General features: G+C 37.4%; 1 protein-coding gene across 2 annotated transcripts; it reads left to right on the plus strand.

Annotated features, from left to right (window-relative positions):
* The first annotated feature begins 1,403 nt into the window (after positions 1-1,403).
* LOC18447817 (subtilisin-like protease SBT1.1) lies at positions 1,404-8,126 on the plus strand. Of its 2 annotated transcripts, none has more exons than XM_020675840.2 (3): positions 1,404-1,475; positions 4,358-5,171; positions 6,477-8,126. In XM_020675840.2, the coding sequence occupies exons 2-3, from the start codon at positions 4,405-4,407 to the stop codon at positions 8,020-8,022; spliced, it is 2,313 nt and encodes a 770-aa protein (XP_020531499.2). In that variant the 5' UTR covers positions 1,404-1,475; positions 4,358-4,404; the 3' UTR covers positions 8,023-8,126. The 2 variants fall into 2 exon arrangements, with proteins under 2 accessions (XP_020531499.2, XP_006857965.2); XM_006857903.4 differs by having other exon boundaries at positions 4,397-5,171.
* Positions 8,127-15,426: the final 7,300 nt, after the last annotated feature.

Genomic DNA, 15,426 nt, shown 5'->3' on the forward strand with positions numbered 1-15,426 from the left:
ACAATCTATTTAAATTGTTTTGAAACACCAAATGCTCCAATTCTAAATCAGCCTAAAACTAACAACCATTACAGTCAAGAGTCAAGAGTGCTAATAATTTGGAATTTTCCTTTTGTCAGTTGACTCGTTCTGGCTAAAGAACAACCACTTAGTGCTTCAATGGCCTTTTGAAACATCTCATATTTAAACAAACTTGCAGGTTCTCCTAAAAGGGGAAAAAAACCCCAGAATTTGGCTTATATTGGTTTCCCAAGTCTGTAGTGGGGTTTACTGCTTAAGAAGCCAGAATTTGCCTTGTCATAATTTTGTCTTAATGTAAATAAATTGGAAGAGATAGAGAATCCAACACATTCTAGCAAAAAGTTGCTCAAAATATGAACTAGTGGAGTATGTTGACATAGGAATTAGAATAACGTAACTAGGTTTTGGGCAAGTCTACTAATCAGGGAGCTAGTCCTTTTTAATTTTCTCGGGTTAGTTAATTATTGACAAAATTAGAGGAGTGGACATGGGGATTTCATCAGTGAGCCCGTCATGCCTTAAAACTTGACTGAACTGCCATAACCAATCCTTGCTAGGCATCGTTCCCTTGGTGCATATATAAGTATCTCCGAGCCGATTTTGAATCACCCAAGTTGACCTGGCATTGGGAGCTGGAGGACTTTGAGCCGAAACACCAAGGAATCACTCATCTCCTCGATTTTCCAAAAAAACTCAGTTTCGTATTAAGCATTACCCTGTCTAGCTCTAACTTGCCCGAGTCGGATCGAGGAAACTAAGCTTGGACACCTAGCAATTAGCGCTGGCAATAGACCGGGGCAGCTCTGGCCTTGGGTCCCTACGGGGCCAGCCTTAGTCAGGAAGAGGGCTGGACTGGCCTAGAAAAAGAAAAGAAAAACTAAGGGATGAGATTGGCCGCCCCTGTCGTGGCCCTGACCAAAGTCCGGCCCAGCTATGGCCCGGTCCTAGGGCCACATTTTGTAGCCCGTGCTCTAGTTTTTTAGGACACGTCGAGCCTGGCTAGCTGGCCCATTGTCCGCCCCAATGGAAATTCGGAATATGTACCCGACTTCTCAAACACTGTTCTCGACCACCGCTAAGGATATCCTAGACTTTTTACACAGTAATCTAGATGATCTTCAAGGATATTCTCAAAGTAAACATGAGTATTCCAACTATCACAACTTTAGGCCTTTTGGCAGTGAAATAGTGGAGATGGAGGCCTCCTAGATGTGGATGGAGACGTGATGGTTTTGGGTCCTTATCTGAGGCGTGCACTGTGCAAGTCCATAGTGGGGAGATCCTTTTCTTGGGCAAAGACAACAAATGTCAACTCCCCAAGCCACTAGCCCACTCTTCCTCTCTCCCACCCCTATATATTCTCCTAGGACCCTCTCAAACTTATTGTGGCAAGAGTTTCCCTAAGAATAAAGCTTCTTGAACTTGGTTACTCTCCCTAAGGTTTCATACTCAATGTAAGTACTTACTAAACTTTAAGCTTTCCTCTTCTTTACACCCTTCTTCCATGCAACAAAGTGCCTCTCTAAACTCCATGGCTTAGACTACTACTTTAGCTTTGCATTGTTTTAATCTCAAAGGATTCCCATTTAGAAAAAGAATACAATGAGACCATTTATCTTTGATACATGGTGCTCACAATTGATATTCATTATTGGATGTGAAGTTGGGTGACTGCATTTATTCCATTTACGAAGCTCAAACTTTAAAAAAAAATTTTTCGAACCCCAAGCTGTTCGATTTTACACCGGATGATTACAAATAATTGTTACTTACTTGTATCAAAGATAAATGGTCTCATTATATACAATCCCTTTCTATTTAAGTTATTTATTGAACCTCTTCTACAAATTTTGATATTAGCAACCAGAGACACAAATTCTACTACTATGTAAACATGCACACCCAAAAGCCAGCATTATGTGCATAACATTTTGGAAAAAGTTAGAGTGGACCACAAAAACAAAGTTTTAGTTTTGCCAAAAGATTATATGCTCCTGTTGGACTATATTGTTTGTTCAATCCTCACAGAAAATCCCATCTAGGAGTACTTTTAGGAACCCAAGTTTTTTGAAATGTAACCTCCTCAACCTAGCGACCAATATCAGAAAAATAATTATTTATGATAAATAACAAAAATAACTAAAAGATAAAAAATCATAACTCTGTGTTGAAAAAAAAATTAGTTCTTAAGATGGAACAACTATCGTCGAATTCTTGAATAATTAGATATAAGCACTGTTTAAAAAAACGCCGAGTCGAACCGGACTCGCCCAGTTCGACTTGGGAATCGCCATGGACGGATCGAATCGGCGAAAAAAACGGGATTCGTCCGATTCTAGAGAGAACCGGACGATTCTGCACAGTGACTCGCCAATTCAATGTACTGAATCGGTGAGTCCGAACAGTGAATCGGCGAGTCCTGTACGGAATTTTTTTTTTTTTTTTTTTTTTTTTTTTTGGAATCCATGATAGATTTTTTTGTAATACTTGATCGATTTTTTTGTAATCCATGATCCAATTGTTTTTTTTTTTTTGTAATCCATGATCGAATTTTTTGTTTTTTTTTTTTTTTTTTAACCCATGATAGAATTTTTTGTTATCCATGATCGAATTTTTTGTAATCCATGATCGAAATGTTTTTTTTTTTTCTTGTAATCCATGATCGAATTTTTTGTTTTTTTTTTTTTTTTGTAACCCATGATAGAATTTTTTGTAATCCATGATCAAATGTTTTGTAATACATGATCGAAATATTTGTTTTTTTTTTGTAATCCATGATCAAAATGTTTGTTTTTTTTTTTGTAATCCATGATCGAATTTTTTGTTTTTTGCTTTTTTTGTAACCCATGATAGAGTTTTTTGTAATCCATGATTGAATTTTTTGTAACCCATGATCGAATTGTTTTTTTCTTTTTTTGTAATCCATGAATGAATTTTTTGTTTTTTTTTTTTTGTTTTTTTTTGTAATCCATGATTGAATTTTTTTTTGTAATCCATGATAGAATTTTTTGAAAATTTGTGATTTTTTTTTTTAAATCCATGATCGAATTTTTTTTTGTAATCCATGATAGAATTTTTTGAAAATTTGTGATTTTTTTTTTAATCCATGATCGATTTTTTTGAAAAAAAAATTTTAATCCATATTATTCAAAGAGAAAATGAGAGAGATGATGATTCTAAGGCCACCCTATCCCAGCCATATTATTCACATATCGAGTCCCAACAGCAACAATGTAGGGATGAGCACGACAGTGCAGGTGAGCATGAAGGATGGACAATCTTCGGGGATTTTAGATTGGGAACACAACAAAACACTAACACTCAGGAATTTGGGAATAGTCAGACGCCTGCTAATATCGATGATTCGTTTTTAGATCGAATCAATGAATTGTTAAATGAATTCAATCAATGGCACCAGCGTAACCAAGAAGAACAATAACGTCGTCTATCATTTTATTTTTAGATCATATGTTACTAATTTTATGCTTTATTGTAGTCCATGTATGTTGATATACTTATTCCATGATAATTATATGTTTATCCTTTTGTGTGATGTAAATTAAATGCTAAATGGCGGTTCATGCAGGGAAAGAACAAATCAATATTCGCATATTCATTCAAAAACATGAAAATTCTTAATGGAGTACCCTCATTTCTTATTGAATTCCTAAAAAAACAATATTTATAATGAATTTTAATAAATTTTTCGGATTTTTTTTAAGCTTTATTATGACCGATTTACCCGATTCTCGATCCGGATCACCGAATCGCCGATCCGGATAGGTTTTTTGGAAGCCCGATCCGGGTCACCGATCCGTTTTTTACACCAATGGATATAAGTGTTTAGGAATTCAAAATCCTTTTTATTCTTTTTTAAAATACTCATGATTCTAAAGTGGTTCTCAAATTTCAAATTTTGAAACTGAGAAAAGTTCCTCCTTCGTGCCTCTTTCACCTGAGTAAATATATAAAGTGTGCCCATGCCACACTACTGTTAAAATAAGGAACGTTGTCAGTTTTTGGATTTTTGAAAACATTATACTTTCTTAGAATTTACAGAACTTCACCTGCTCAAAAAAATATATCTGAAATACCCTTTCTTAGAATTTACAAGACATAGAATGTTCACTTCTCAATGATGAGAAGCTAGAAATAGTGTCTTTGTTTTTTTTCAACCCTTGAACGTGTAGTGCTGAACTGCCTAATTAAAATCATAGCGTCTCTCTCTCTCTCTCTAAAAAGAAATAAGGTGCTTTAGAGTTGGCCTATAAATTCTAAGTTCTTGCATTACAAAGCCATCTTCTCTCCATATCTAATGTAATGTGGTCCTCTATAGTGGGCCTGCAAAATTTCAAGTCCTGTCATTATTTTGCAGCTGCTTGCATGGGGACACCAGTGGGGTTTATGGTGATTCTTGCTCTAACTATGTTAGCTTTGGGTGCCACCTATGGCTCACCACCAATCCCTCAAACTTATATTGTTCACATGGACGGTGATAAAGCCCCATCAGCCTCCCTCTCTCCAATTGAAGCCAAAACATGGTATGAAAACCTCATGACCTCAACAATGGAGGCCTTCAAAGAAGAAGAAGAAGGCATAGAGAGCCACGAACCAGAGATAATGTACGTTTACCGAACAACCATGTCGGGATTTGCTGCCAAGCTCACGGCCAAACAGGCTGAAGCCCTCCCAAAGTTAGAGGGGTTCCTGGCAGTATACCCTGAAACTCTATATCAATTGCACACAACACACTCACCTCAATTTTTAGGCCTTCAATTAGGCCAAGGTCTTTGGAGCAACACAAACTTGTCCTCCGATGTTATAATCGCAGTGGTTGACACTGGTGTGTGGCCTGAACACCCAAGCTTTAGCAGCGATCACAAGACCGTGGCCGTGCCCGAGAGATGGAAGGGTATATGCGAGACTGGGATTAAATTCACTTCAGCTAATTGCAACTCGAAGCTTGTAGGGGCTCGGGCGTATTTCAAAGGCTATGAAGCAAATGGGGCAAAGATTAATGATACTTCCGAGTATCGATCAGCTCGGGACTCGGAAGGCCACGGCACGCACACGGCTTCGACTGCAGGTGGAAATTTCATTGCCAATGCGAATGTGCTGGGCAATGCCAAGGGGTCAGCTGCTGGGATGAGGTAACACAAACTGCTTTCTGTTAATCGGCTCACACACAATGATGCTGTGAACACTCCTACGTAACTTTCGCACCATCGGATGTCAACAATGGATGGCTGGGGTTTGTTATTCTGCTCAAAAGTAGTCATGTCCCTCCCCACTCCACTCAAAGTCAGTCAAATTTATTCACAGACTTCCAGTAGACTTCTACTAGAGCAAGCACACCCCAGCCCCCCGATGTTGACATCTGTCTGTTGTTGACATTCGACGGCTATAGTGATGTGAACGTTACATAGGTACACCTCAAAAATCTAGTAAAAGATTAAAGAAAAAAAAAATTTATGCCTTAAAAATAATACATCTGTAACAAATTATCTAGACCATCTATTTTTAAGATTTTCAAAAATTTATAAACCCTGCACCATTTTTTAAATTTTAGATTTCATGATTACCATTAACCGTGGATTTCCAATTAAAAGAAAAGAAAAACAAAGCCGTTGCTTGTACTAAAACTGGTTAGTACAACACTTTTTCTGATACGAAGTGCAGTACCAATAGGGATCAACTTAACAGGGATTGTGAGTTTAATTTTTTACTCCCATTGGAGTATACTGTAGCATTCCCCAGAGACATATGCACCATCGAAACAACTTTAGGCCGTAGAGATTGGATGAGAAAGGTTACAATCAGCTTATTTGTACGGACTGATCCTGTTCAATCTCTGCCGTCCAAAGAGGCATGTACACAGTGGATAGGCATGGTGCATACGCCCTAAGGAGCATAACATATTTTCCCTCTAACCAAAATGGAGGAAATATAACGGTCTGTAAACATTTATGCTGAAACTCAATACTGTGAATCTGCAATAACGCTTGTAAACAGTGTTGTAAATAACTTAATCAGGTGCTGACTCGAGCACCCAATATTCGAGTCAAGCACCAGAGATTCGAGTCCCTGTAGTTCGACTCATGCCAGTCCTGAGTCAGAACAGGGAATTTTAGGAAGAAAAACATGGATTCTTATGGAAAAACCAGAGACTCGGGCGATCCCGAAGCTTTCTGTCCTGGAACTGTCGAGCTCCAACAGCTTGAACAGGCAATATATCAACATTGGCAATTATGTTTCTTGGGGTTCAAGTACCTGATTAACAGAGTTACAGAAGACAAATGAACAAATGGGCAGGGCCATCCCCACCATTCAAAGGGCTAATCATTAGATTAAGGAGTACCATTTAATCGGGCACCGATATAATTGACATTCTAGATCATTAATCTCGAAGTAAACTACTTCACTCTTTTGCTTAAACTTGCCGAAATTTGGACCAGGTACACGGCCCGGATTGCTGTCTACAAAGTGTGTTGGGGTGGAGGTTGTGCGTCCTCAGACATAATTGCCGCCATCGACCAAGCAGTTGCGGATGGTGTCGATGTGATTTCTCTCTCGCTTGGTAGCGGCCCTAGACCTTACTACAGTGACCCCATTGCAATCGGGGCTTTCGGGGCCATCCGAAAGGGGGTGTTCATCACTTGCTCTGCGGGAAACAGTGGCCCCTCTGAATCCAGCGTCTCCAATGCTGCCCCGTGGCTCATGACCGTCGGTGCCAGTTATCTTGACCGTACATTCCCCACTTCCATTAGGCTTGGTGATGGCCGCACCTTCAAGGGCTCATCCCTTTATTCGGGCCCTCCTACAAAGTCACTGCCTCTGGTCTATGCTGACACTGCTGGAGACCAGGGCTCCGAGTACTGCACAGATGGATCTCTCTCGAAGAAATTGGTCACCGGAAAGATTGTGGTTTGCGAGCGCGGAATGAATTCAAGGGTTCAGAAAGGAGAGCAGGTGAAGATTAATAAGGGTGCAGGCATGCTTCTCTTGAACACACAGGAGCAGGGTGAAGAGTTGGTTGCAGATGCCCATGTCCTACCGGCTTCTGCCGTTGGTGCTTCTGTAGCCCAAGCCATAAAAACTTACATGAAGACCACCAAGCAACCCAAGGCTCAAATCGTGTTCGAAGGGACCATGTACGGTTCTGTCGCACCCATAATGGCTGCTTTCTCATCCAGAGGCCCCAGTGCGGTTGGAACTGATATCATAAAGCCAGACATCACTGCACCCGGTATGAACATACTAGCAGCATGGCCGCTCTCGGTAGGCCCCTCTGGCTTGCCATCAGACAAGAGGAGGGTGAAATTCAACATAATTTCCGGCACCTCCATGTCGTGCCCACACGTAAGCGGGCTAGCTGCGTTGCTCAAGTCTGTGCACAACGACTGGTCTCCTGCAGCCATCAAGTCGGCACTCATGACCACTGCATACACATTGGATAACAAAGGCAAGCCTATCACAGACATGGGCAAGAAGGCTCAAGCCACGCCTTTTGCGTTCGGGTCAGGCCACGTGAACCCCGAGAGAGCCACAAACCCTGGATTGGTATATGACATCTCTACAGACGACTACCTAAACTATCTATGCAGTCTCAACTACTCATCCTCGCAAATGGCCATCATGGCCGGGCAGAGCTACACTTGCCCCACTCAGAAGGCTCTACTCCCCGGAGACCTCAACTACCCTTCATTCTCTTTGGATTTCTCTAATGGAGGCTTTGATAATTCTTCAGTGACCTACAGTAGAGTGGTTACCAATGTGGGGACTCAAGGGAGCAAGTATGAGGCAAGGGTTGTGGCCCCTGAAGGTGTGGTAGTGAAAGTAGATCCCTTGGTTTTGGCCTTTGGGAAGAAAGGTGAGAAGAATAGTTATAAGGTTACTTTCATGGTAGTCTCTAGTAAAACCAAAGGAGCCTCTTTTGGAGAGCTTGTGTGGGTCTCTAATGGATACTCTGTTAGGAGCCCAATTGCTGTGCTTTGGGGGTAAAATAACCATGAACCAGTCCCTATTATAGATAATAGAGTGATCAATGTCAAGAATACTTCTAGTTAGAGTAATGTTTATAGTGCAAGATTGACGCCTTGAATGAATTCAGTGTCCATAGACATAATATAATTTCATGCATATCTCTTGAATGGATTCAAAGGTGCATAGACTCTATCAAAGAAGTTAAGTATGGGACTATATCATGAATGCTCAGAAACCTTAGTTCTTGTAACTAGTGATTAAGAAATTGTTGATCCGACTTGATTTGGGAAAGGAAGTGCAGCAATTCGAATCCGTGGAACCTCGGAATCGCCCCGATTCTGGGGTTTTTAACTTTTCTTTTTAGTTTCTTTGTTAAATAATAAATATAGACCAATCCGCTGCAAGAATCGCGCAATCGGACAAGATGAATCTGGTGCAGACCCTATCTAGTTGGAACCCAATTCTGAATTTTGAAACACAGCTTGCACATGTGTATTGATCCTTTCATTCTTTGGCATGACATGTGTGTGGATCCTTTCATTCATGGGTGTGGAGCACTCCATACCGATAATCCCTTGGATGGAAGATTAACTTCGAGGTACTTTTTCAATCTAAAATTTTGATATCCAACTTCCACTGGATGATTATTTCCACGATACAAAATTGGACTTTGAGCTTTTGAACACTACAAATTTTTGGACAGTCCGTGTTCAATTTCAGGGCATTACTTTTTAGGATTGTACACACTGAAACTATTTACCTTTAATATAAGAAGGTCACAATTAGTTACAAATATCCAATGTGAAATTTGATAACTTGTGTCTATCACAAAATTTGAGAAGCATTTTTTAAAAATTTTGGCTTGGTCAATAGAATAAATGCAATCTTCCAATTTTACATCCAATATTCAAGATTAAATGTGATTACCTTGTACCAAAGATAAATTGTTTTCTTTTATTAATGAAAACGGGCAGGGGGCTTCTCCCCCATTGACTTACCTAAAAAAAAAAAAAAAGGTAAATTGTCTCATTCTACCCATATATTTTAGAGCCGCATATATATACATATATTATGCCGAAATTTAGGAACCTTGAAATATTCATAACTAAGGGATTTTTACCAGGGAAGCATGTAGCATGAGAGCTTATAATCGTTTTGCCTTTGTTTTCTCCTATTACCTTTTCCAGTAGGATTCTGACTCACCTATGACAGTATATCCACCTTCTAAATTTCATCTTGAAGATGGATTTTAGATCCAATACTTCACAGGCTTATCATCTCGACCACCATAATTATGGACCTAAATTATAATTTTGAGCCTTGAAACTCGTCCATCTTGTCCACCCAAAAAACAAAATTCCATCTACTTTCTTTTTTTACTATTCATTTTAGTTAATCAAAGATCTTAGAGCTCCATATTCATGAATCTAAGGCTGAAAAAAATTTGCAGTGAATTAATGTGTTTCTCGTCCTACAACTAGAATAGACACATGTTTGGGAGAACTAACCCAAACCCTTGGGTTATTTTTGAAAAATAATGAAGCATATACTTTTGTTCATAAAAAAGGAAGACGGTAAAAGACATATGCTTCGTAAATCTTTTTTGTTGTTTATTTTCTCTTAAAACATAAAAAACGTGAAGAAACTTTGAAATGCTTTACCTCTCTTGCCACAATACGTTGACTCACCATTTAGTTTTATCTTTTAAAAAAAACAACTTGACTGGCATTGTAAGTTACTCGAATCGTACGTGTCTAGCACCCCATTACACGTGCAAACCATGTTATCTCATAAATGTTCATCTCATCTCATTAAAGAGAAAATAAACAATGGTTTTTACTTTTTTCGTAAGACACCCCAACAGGTCAAGAATGGCCCCGAGATAAGAAGAAATCCGAAGTAGACGATCCATATTCAAAGAAGACCCAGATTAGGAGCAACTACATTATAAGCCATGCTAACTCTAGGGTTAATGTCGTCGAGATCTCGTTGCTTACAGTAACTCCAGCGTCAATGACACTCCCATTTCCATTACATCCACGGTGGCTCGAATTGCCGAATTGGCACATCAGCTGACACCTCGAAATGCGGATATTGAAAAGTGATGATTATTGTCAATAACTCAAACAATATCCTTAACACCATTAGCAGCCGTGTTGGCTTCTGATTAGTTGAGATGACCCCAATCATCTGACATCGGAATGCGTGGACTAAACTAGGTCAGGGCTTCGTTCCTTGCTAAAAATTTTGAGCATAAATATTTATATAAAGCACCAACCTTATAGTGTGGAAGTTAGTTGCACATCAAAAATCCACCTAAAAATGTTATTATTTCAAGTCCTAAGTGCATCTAGTAACATATTCTCTGGACTGTCTATTTTCAATATATAGATTTGGAGGTTTAAATTTCATAGTTGGGTTAAAATAGATTTTTTGGTGCTCTCACAACTTTTTTCAAGTAAGAAATTGAGCTTGGGTCAAGATGGTAGAGGTGGGGTTTTCATAGCACATCTCTAGTTCCATTCCTATGTAGCCTTTTAAAAAAAAAACAACTTTTTCAAGTAGATTTTTAAAGTACACCTTAGTTCTAGAGGTTGATACCTCATACAAACGACAACGACAGCCTTAGATTAAAACTCGAAAAAAAAAAGGTAAAGCTCCCTTGCATTGAAGTCTCTTTCCCACTATTTTTGTTATTACATCCATATAGTATTTTCCTTTGCATTAACCCCCATGGTGAATTATTTAGATCATTGTGAGCACACATGCCCCCATAATAAGAAACATCCAATGTTGGCCAAAATAATTTTTTTCAGTGATTCTAGAAATGATGGATCAGCATAGAATCACCTAGTCCAACCTAGGAATCAGTCACTCTGTTATGATGCTGTGTATATATGAGAAAACAGCCAAGTCTAGAAGGGGACCAACAATTCTACACAGTAAAACAACAATCCGAAGCACCAATTCATCGATCCAAACGAGTTTTTGGCCAGTTCACTATTTTTTTCACATTTTTTTGCATGTTCAATGTTTTTTTTTGCACATTAAAATGACGATCCGAACAACTGATTTACCGATCAAGACCAATTTTAGGGGTGTCGGTACCTAGTCAACGATCTATTTTTTAAGTCACTGGTTTTTTCGAAGGTCGATTCGTGCCCTTGAGTGTTTAGGCTCAAAAATGTTTTTGCCCAAGGCCCATTCGACCCTTAGAGAAAATTTAGTTATTATTTTCAATCATGTTGACCATCTTAGGGCAGTTTTGTCAAAATTACTCTAAACTTCTCTTGGTATTGGCTGCAAACAAAAACAATAAAAAGCCTATAGTTTGAATAAAAAAATAGAATGAGTCCCTATGTGTGCGGAGGCCTACTTAATAATTCTTTTTTTGAAAAGATATCCCTTAAAGAAAAAAAATGTAAATATTCAATGAGATCGTTCACCTTTGGTATAGTAAGATACAAAAATATCCCTTGCCGAAATCTCTTTGTTTAAGGTCTTTAAAAATATATATATAGAAATCACCAATTAAAATAATGAAGAACATATCACAAAAATTCCCAGCAACTAATATTGAATTTTTAGTCTTAATCGCTTTGTTCAATGAAATGGGATATCAATGGGATCAACACGTTTATTTGGTGGACTTTTTCGCTCAAAAGGAAGAAACTTGCACGACATATATAAATGTATGTCGTTTCGAATTTGACATTTCACCAACAATGCTTAAAAACCTAACATTTTTCCAAGGTCTAGTGGGTCATCAAGAACTGCTCATTGCAGGGAAGCACTCTTACTTCTAGTTGGTCTTCATGCACAAGAGTGTCAATATAGAGAAAAAGATGCAAACCATTATCGTATATGGACCCAAATGCTCTTTAATTATAGCTTATGACCCTTCGAAGTTTTAAAAATCAGACTTAGACTGGGACTTGGACTTGATCCCTTACTACGCATATAGGGGCTCTGACATAAGTCCTAGGTTCGACTCTTGCAATTCCAAGTCGGCCCGGGCAAGGTTTAATAAAAAATGTTTAAAATTTGTGAAATGGGGATATGATAAATTATGTGGGACATAATCGTATGGTCTGTGCGACTTCACACTATTCTTGAATCAACCTCATATTTTAAATTGTAATGGATAAGCCTAGGTTTGAAAAGGATGGACCAAATAATATACTCTATAGGAGTATAGTATTAAGAGGGTATTACTCTACATTCACCATGAATTGGGCAATTATTATTGCTGAAAGAAATGGAGCAGCTATAAAGTATGCAATTGCTAATCACCCATTGTCTTTGGATAAACATAAAAGCAGATATTGAGTCTAAGCTTTATTCTATGCCCATGCTGAGTATGTAATATTTTCCTTTTTCCAAACAAGGATTGCCTTGGATTTCGTATCCCTCGAAAAAACCCGGGATGGACCTTGATCCAATGGTTTGTGACTCACAGTTTTAGTCTTTACAAAATTTCTTATTATAAATAAATTTTTTACTTGAAGCTAAATAAAGTGAGCGCGTATAGCATGCTCTATATGTATAACAACTCCCTCAAGCAATAGAGTGATATAGGAGGATTTTTTTTTATTGGAAATTTTGGGAACCATCTAAGCATCATCAAATGATTATTTCCAAGAAAACAATCTACATTTTAACTTCTTGAACACCTAGATCTTTCACTCGAAAATTAGATGGTTCTTGTTTAATCTTGAGATTTTATTTTTTTGAGGTACATAGTGTTATTTAATTTGTTTTCCTGAGGTTGGTTATTATGCTCTTGAGGCTACATCCCCAAAACTCGGGGTCCAAAAAATGTTTCTAACATGACTTTTACCTGAGGGAGCAAAATGCATATTATGCTCCCACGGAGCAGCAAATCCTTTTCACAAAGTTTAAATATGGGCATATTTCTCCCATGGCCATTGGTCGAAATGTTGAAATACAATACATACAAAACATTAAAAAAAATATAAACAATGTTCGTCAATGCTTTCTTGATAATATCATATAAGCAATTTAGAAGAAAATTATTAATTTAAATTTAAAAAGAAATATGTCATTATCTAAAAACAGCTTTAAAATATCAATATACAAACTGCTAATGAACATATACATATATTAGGTTTGGTATATCTTAGAAATTATCATCAGCCTTATCATTTTTAAAAGGAAAATGTTTATATAAGACTGAGGCCCTAAACAACTAACTTAAGGTGCATCTCAAAAATTCACTCTAAGAGGTTGTTTTGATGTCGAAAAACTCCATAATTGATCATCTCGACCTTGAGATGTATAGACATGAAAAAATAAAATAAAAAGATTTCATGTTTGGGAAATGGTGCATCTTGTACTGCATTATTTGAGCCGTCAATTTTCAATATTTTCAAATGTTTAGAGATCTACTTGATCTACACTATTGTTTAAGCTTTAAATTTTATAATTAGAGATAAAGATATACTTTTAGGTCATCACAAATATTTTTGGTTTAAAAAATCAATCTTTCAATACTATTTAGAGGTGTAGTATTTAGAGGTGTGCCTTACTTTGATTGTTTAGGGCCTCAACCTTATAGAAACCACACCCTTTTTGTTTTAGGTGTATATAATTAGAATTCATATTTAATAAAATGTCAATAGAAAATCATTTTGTAAAAAATAATACACTCATAAAATTTCTCGCCCGTAACACTAAGATCTAGACCTAAATGAAGCACCCGCCAAACATTAAACGCCCTGATTGTATCACCTGTTTTGAAACCTTGAAAATGCAAAAGTCAAATATCCATTAATGTTTCAAAATACCCCTTTTAGGCATTCTTTTTTGTATTTTTTTCTCTTATTGGGTAGGTTAATGGGAGTCTAATATGGGACCTTTAATTACCACACAAATGAATATAGATTATTTCGATGTTGACAATTATGGATATGAAAAAATTATATGCATTTCAAACTAAAAAAATATTTTATCTTGTTACGCATTATCTAGACAATCTATTTTTCGAGTATTTACAAGTCCGCTAGGCCTTATCTATTTTTAGAGCTTTGAATTTTATAATCGGTAGCAAAAATAAAATTTGAGATCATCGTAATGGGCACCAACATGCTAGAGTTCCAAAGGGAAATACTTTTTGATGATTCAGAAATATTTTTTTACTGAATACCATATATGGAGCAGCAATTGTAGAGCGGTACAAATATTTTTTAATGATCCAGAAGTATTTTGTTAGGCAGGCTCACCTTAAATTTTGCTGGAATGTATGGTTTTGGTTCAGAAAATTTATAAATCGATAAATTGACCATCACGACATTGACAATCATGGAATTGAAAAAAAAAAGAAATTTCTAGCCCTAAAACTAGTCTATGTTGACTGGTTACATAGATGGTTCAGTTCAAGTGCTCACAAACTTGCCATATTTGCTTCATTTTAGGAACTTCAAATTCAAAAGGGACTTACATGCCAGCTCAATAGTTTTGAGAGCTCAAAAAACAGTATCTTAAGTGTCCATAGATCCATCACATCTACATGATTTTTAGGGCTTCTTTTGTACTCAGGGGCAAAAAATTAGGCTATTCCTAATGTTTTCAGCACCAAATTTGCTTTTTCTAGTTTGGTTTTGAAATGTTTGAGGGATTCTGAACAGCGGTTTTACCGGATCTCATAAAACCGCAGCTCTACCAAAACCACACCCTTCAATAATTGACCAAAAAATAGCTATGATTCTTGAGATGAAACATTAAAAATTTGGCAGCCCCACCTAAGTTTTTATGTGGAGTGGGCTGTTAGGTAAGCTAATATTCAAACTTAAAACTAAAGTTCAAACTTTCAAACCTTAGATACAATGTTGAGGCCTTAACCACTAACACTAGAATAACTTCTAACCTGGTCAATCTGAGGAAAAAGGAACTGGTGCATAAGCCTTTTTCAAAGAGTGGCCTGTGCATTCTAGAAGGGAATAAAAATGTCAAGAATAATAGTTTGTGAAGCTTTTTATGAGCAAAGAACCTGACCCAGATGATACCAAGACCCACATGTACCGTACCTGATGTTTTCTGTCTTTTTTTTTTTGTTTCTAAGGGAATTTCATTTTAGCTTGCTTGATGTTTTCAAGTTGGATCAAGCAACCTACCTGATGTTTTCAAGTTGGATCAAGGAAGAAAAAAATAGGAGAAAATTTGTGAAATCAGGAATCTCCACTAGAAAAAAAGAAAAGAAAAGAAAAGAAAAGAAAACCACCCAAGATCGGAAATCGACCGAATCTCTACTGTTAATGGAGCAGTTTGAGCCATCCAGAACCATAAGGTAGTTCTGAGCCAATTTGGCACTAGGTGATTCTTTATCCCAAGCTGAAACCAAAAATCCTAACAAGTTCTTAACCACTAGGATATTTCACCAAATAACAAGAGATTGCCTATAAT

The sequence above is a fragment of the Amborella trichopoda genome, chromosome 9 (genome assembly GCF_054954075.1).
Source record: "Amborella trichopoda isolate Santa Cruz 75 chromosome 9, AtrichopodaSantaCruz75HAP2 v2.0, whole genome shotgun sequence".
Lineage (NCBI taxonomy): Eukaryota > Viridiplantae > Streptophyta > Magnoliopsida > Amborellales > Amborellaceae > Amborella > Amborella trichopoda.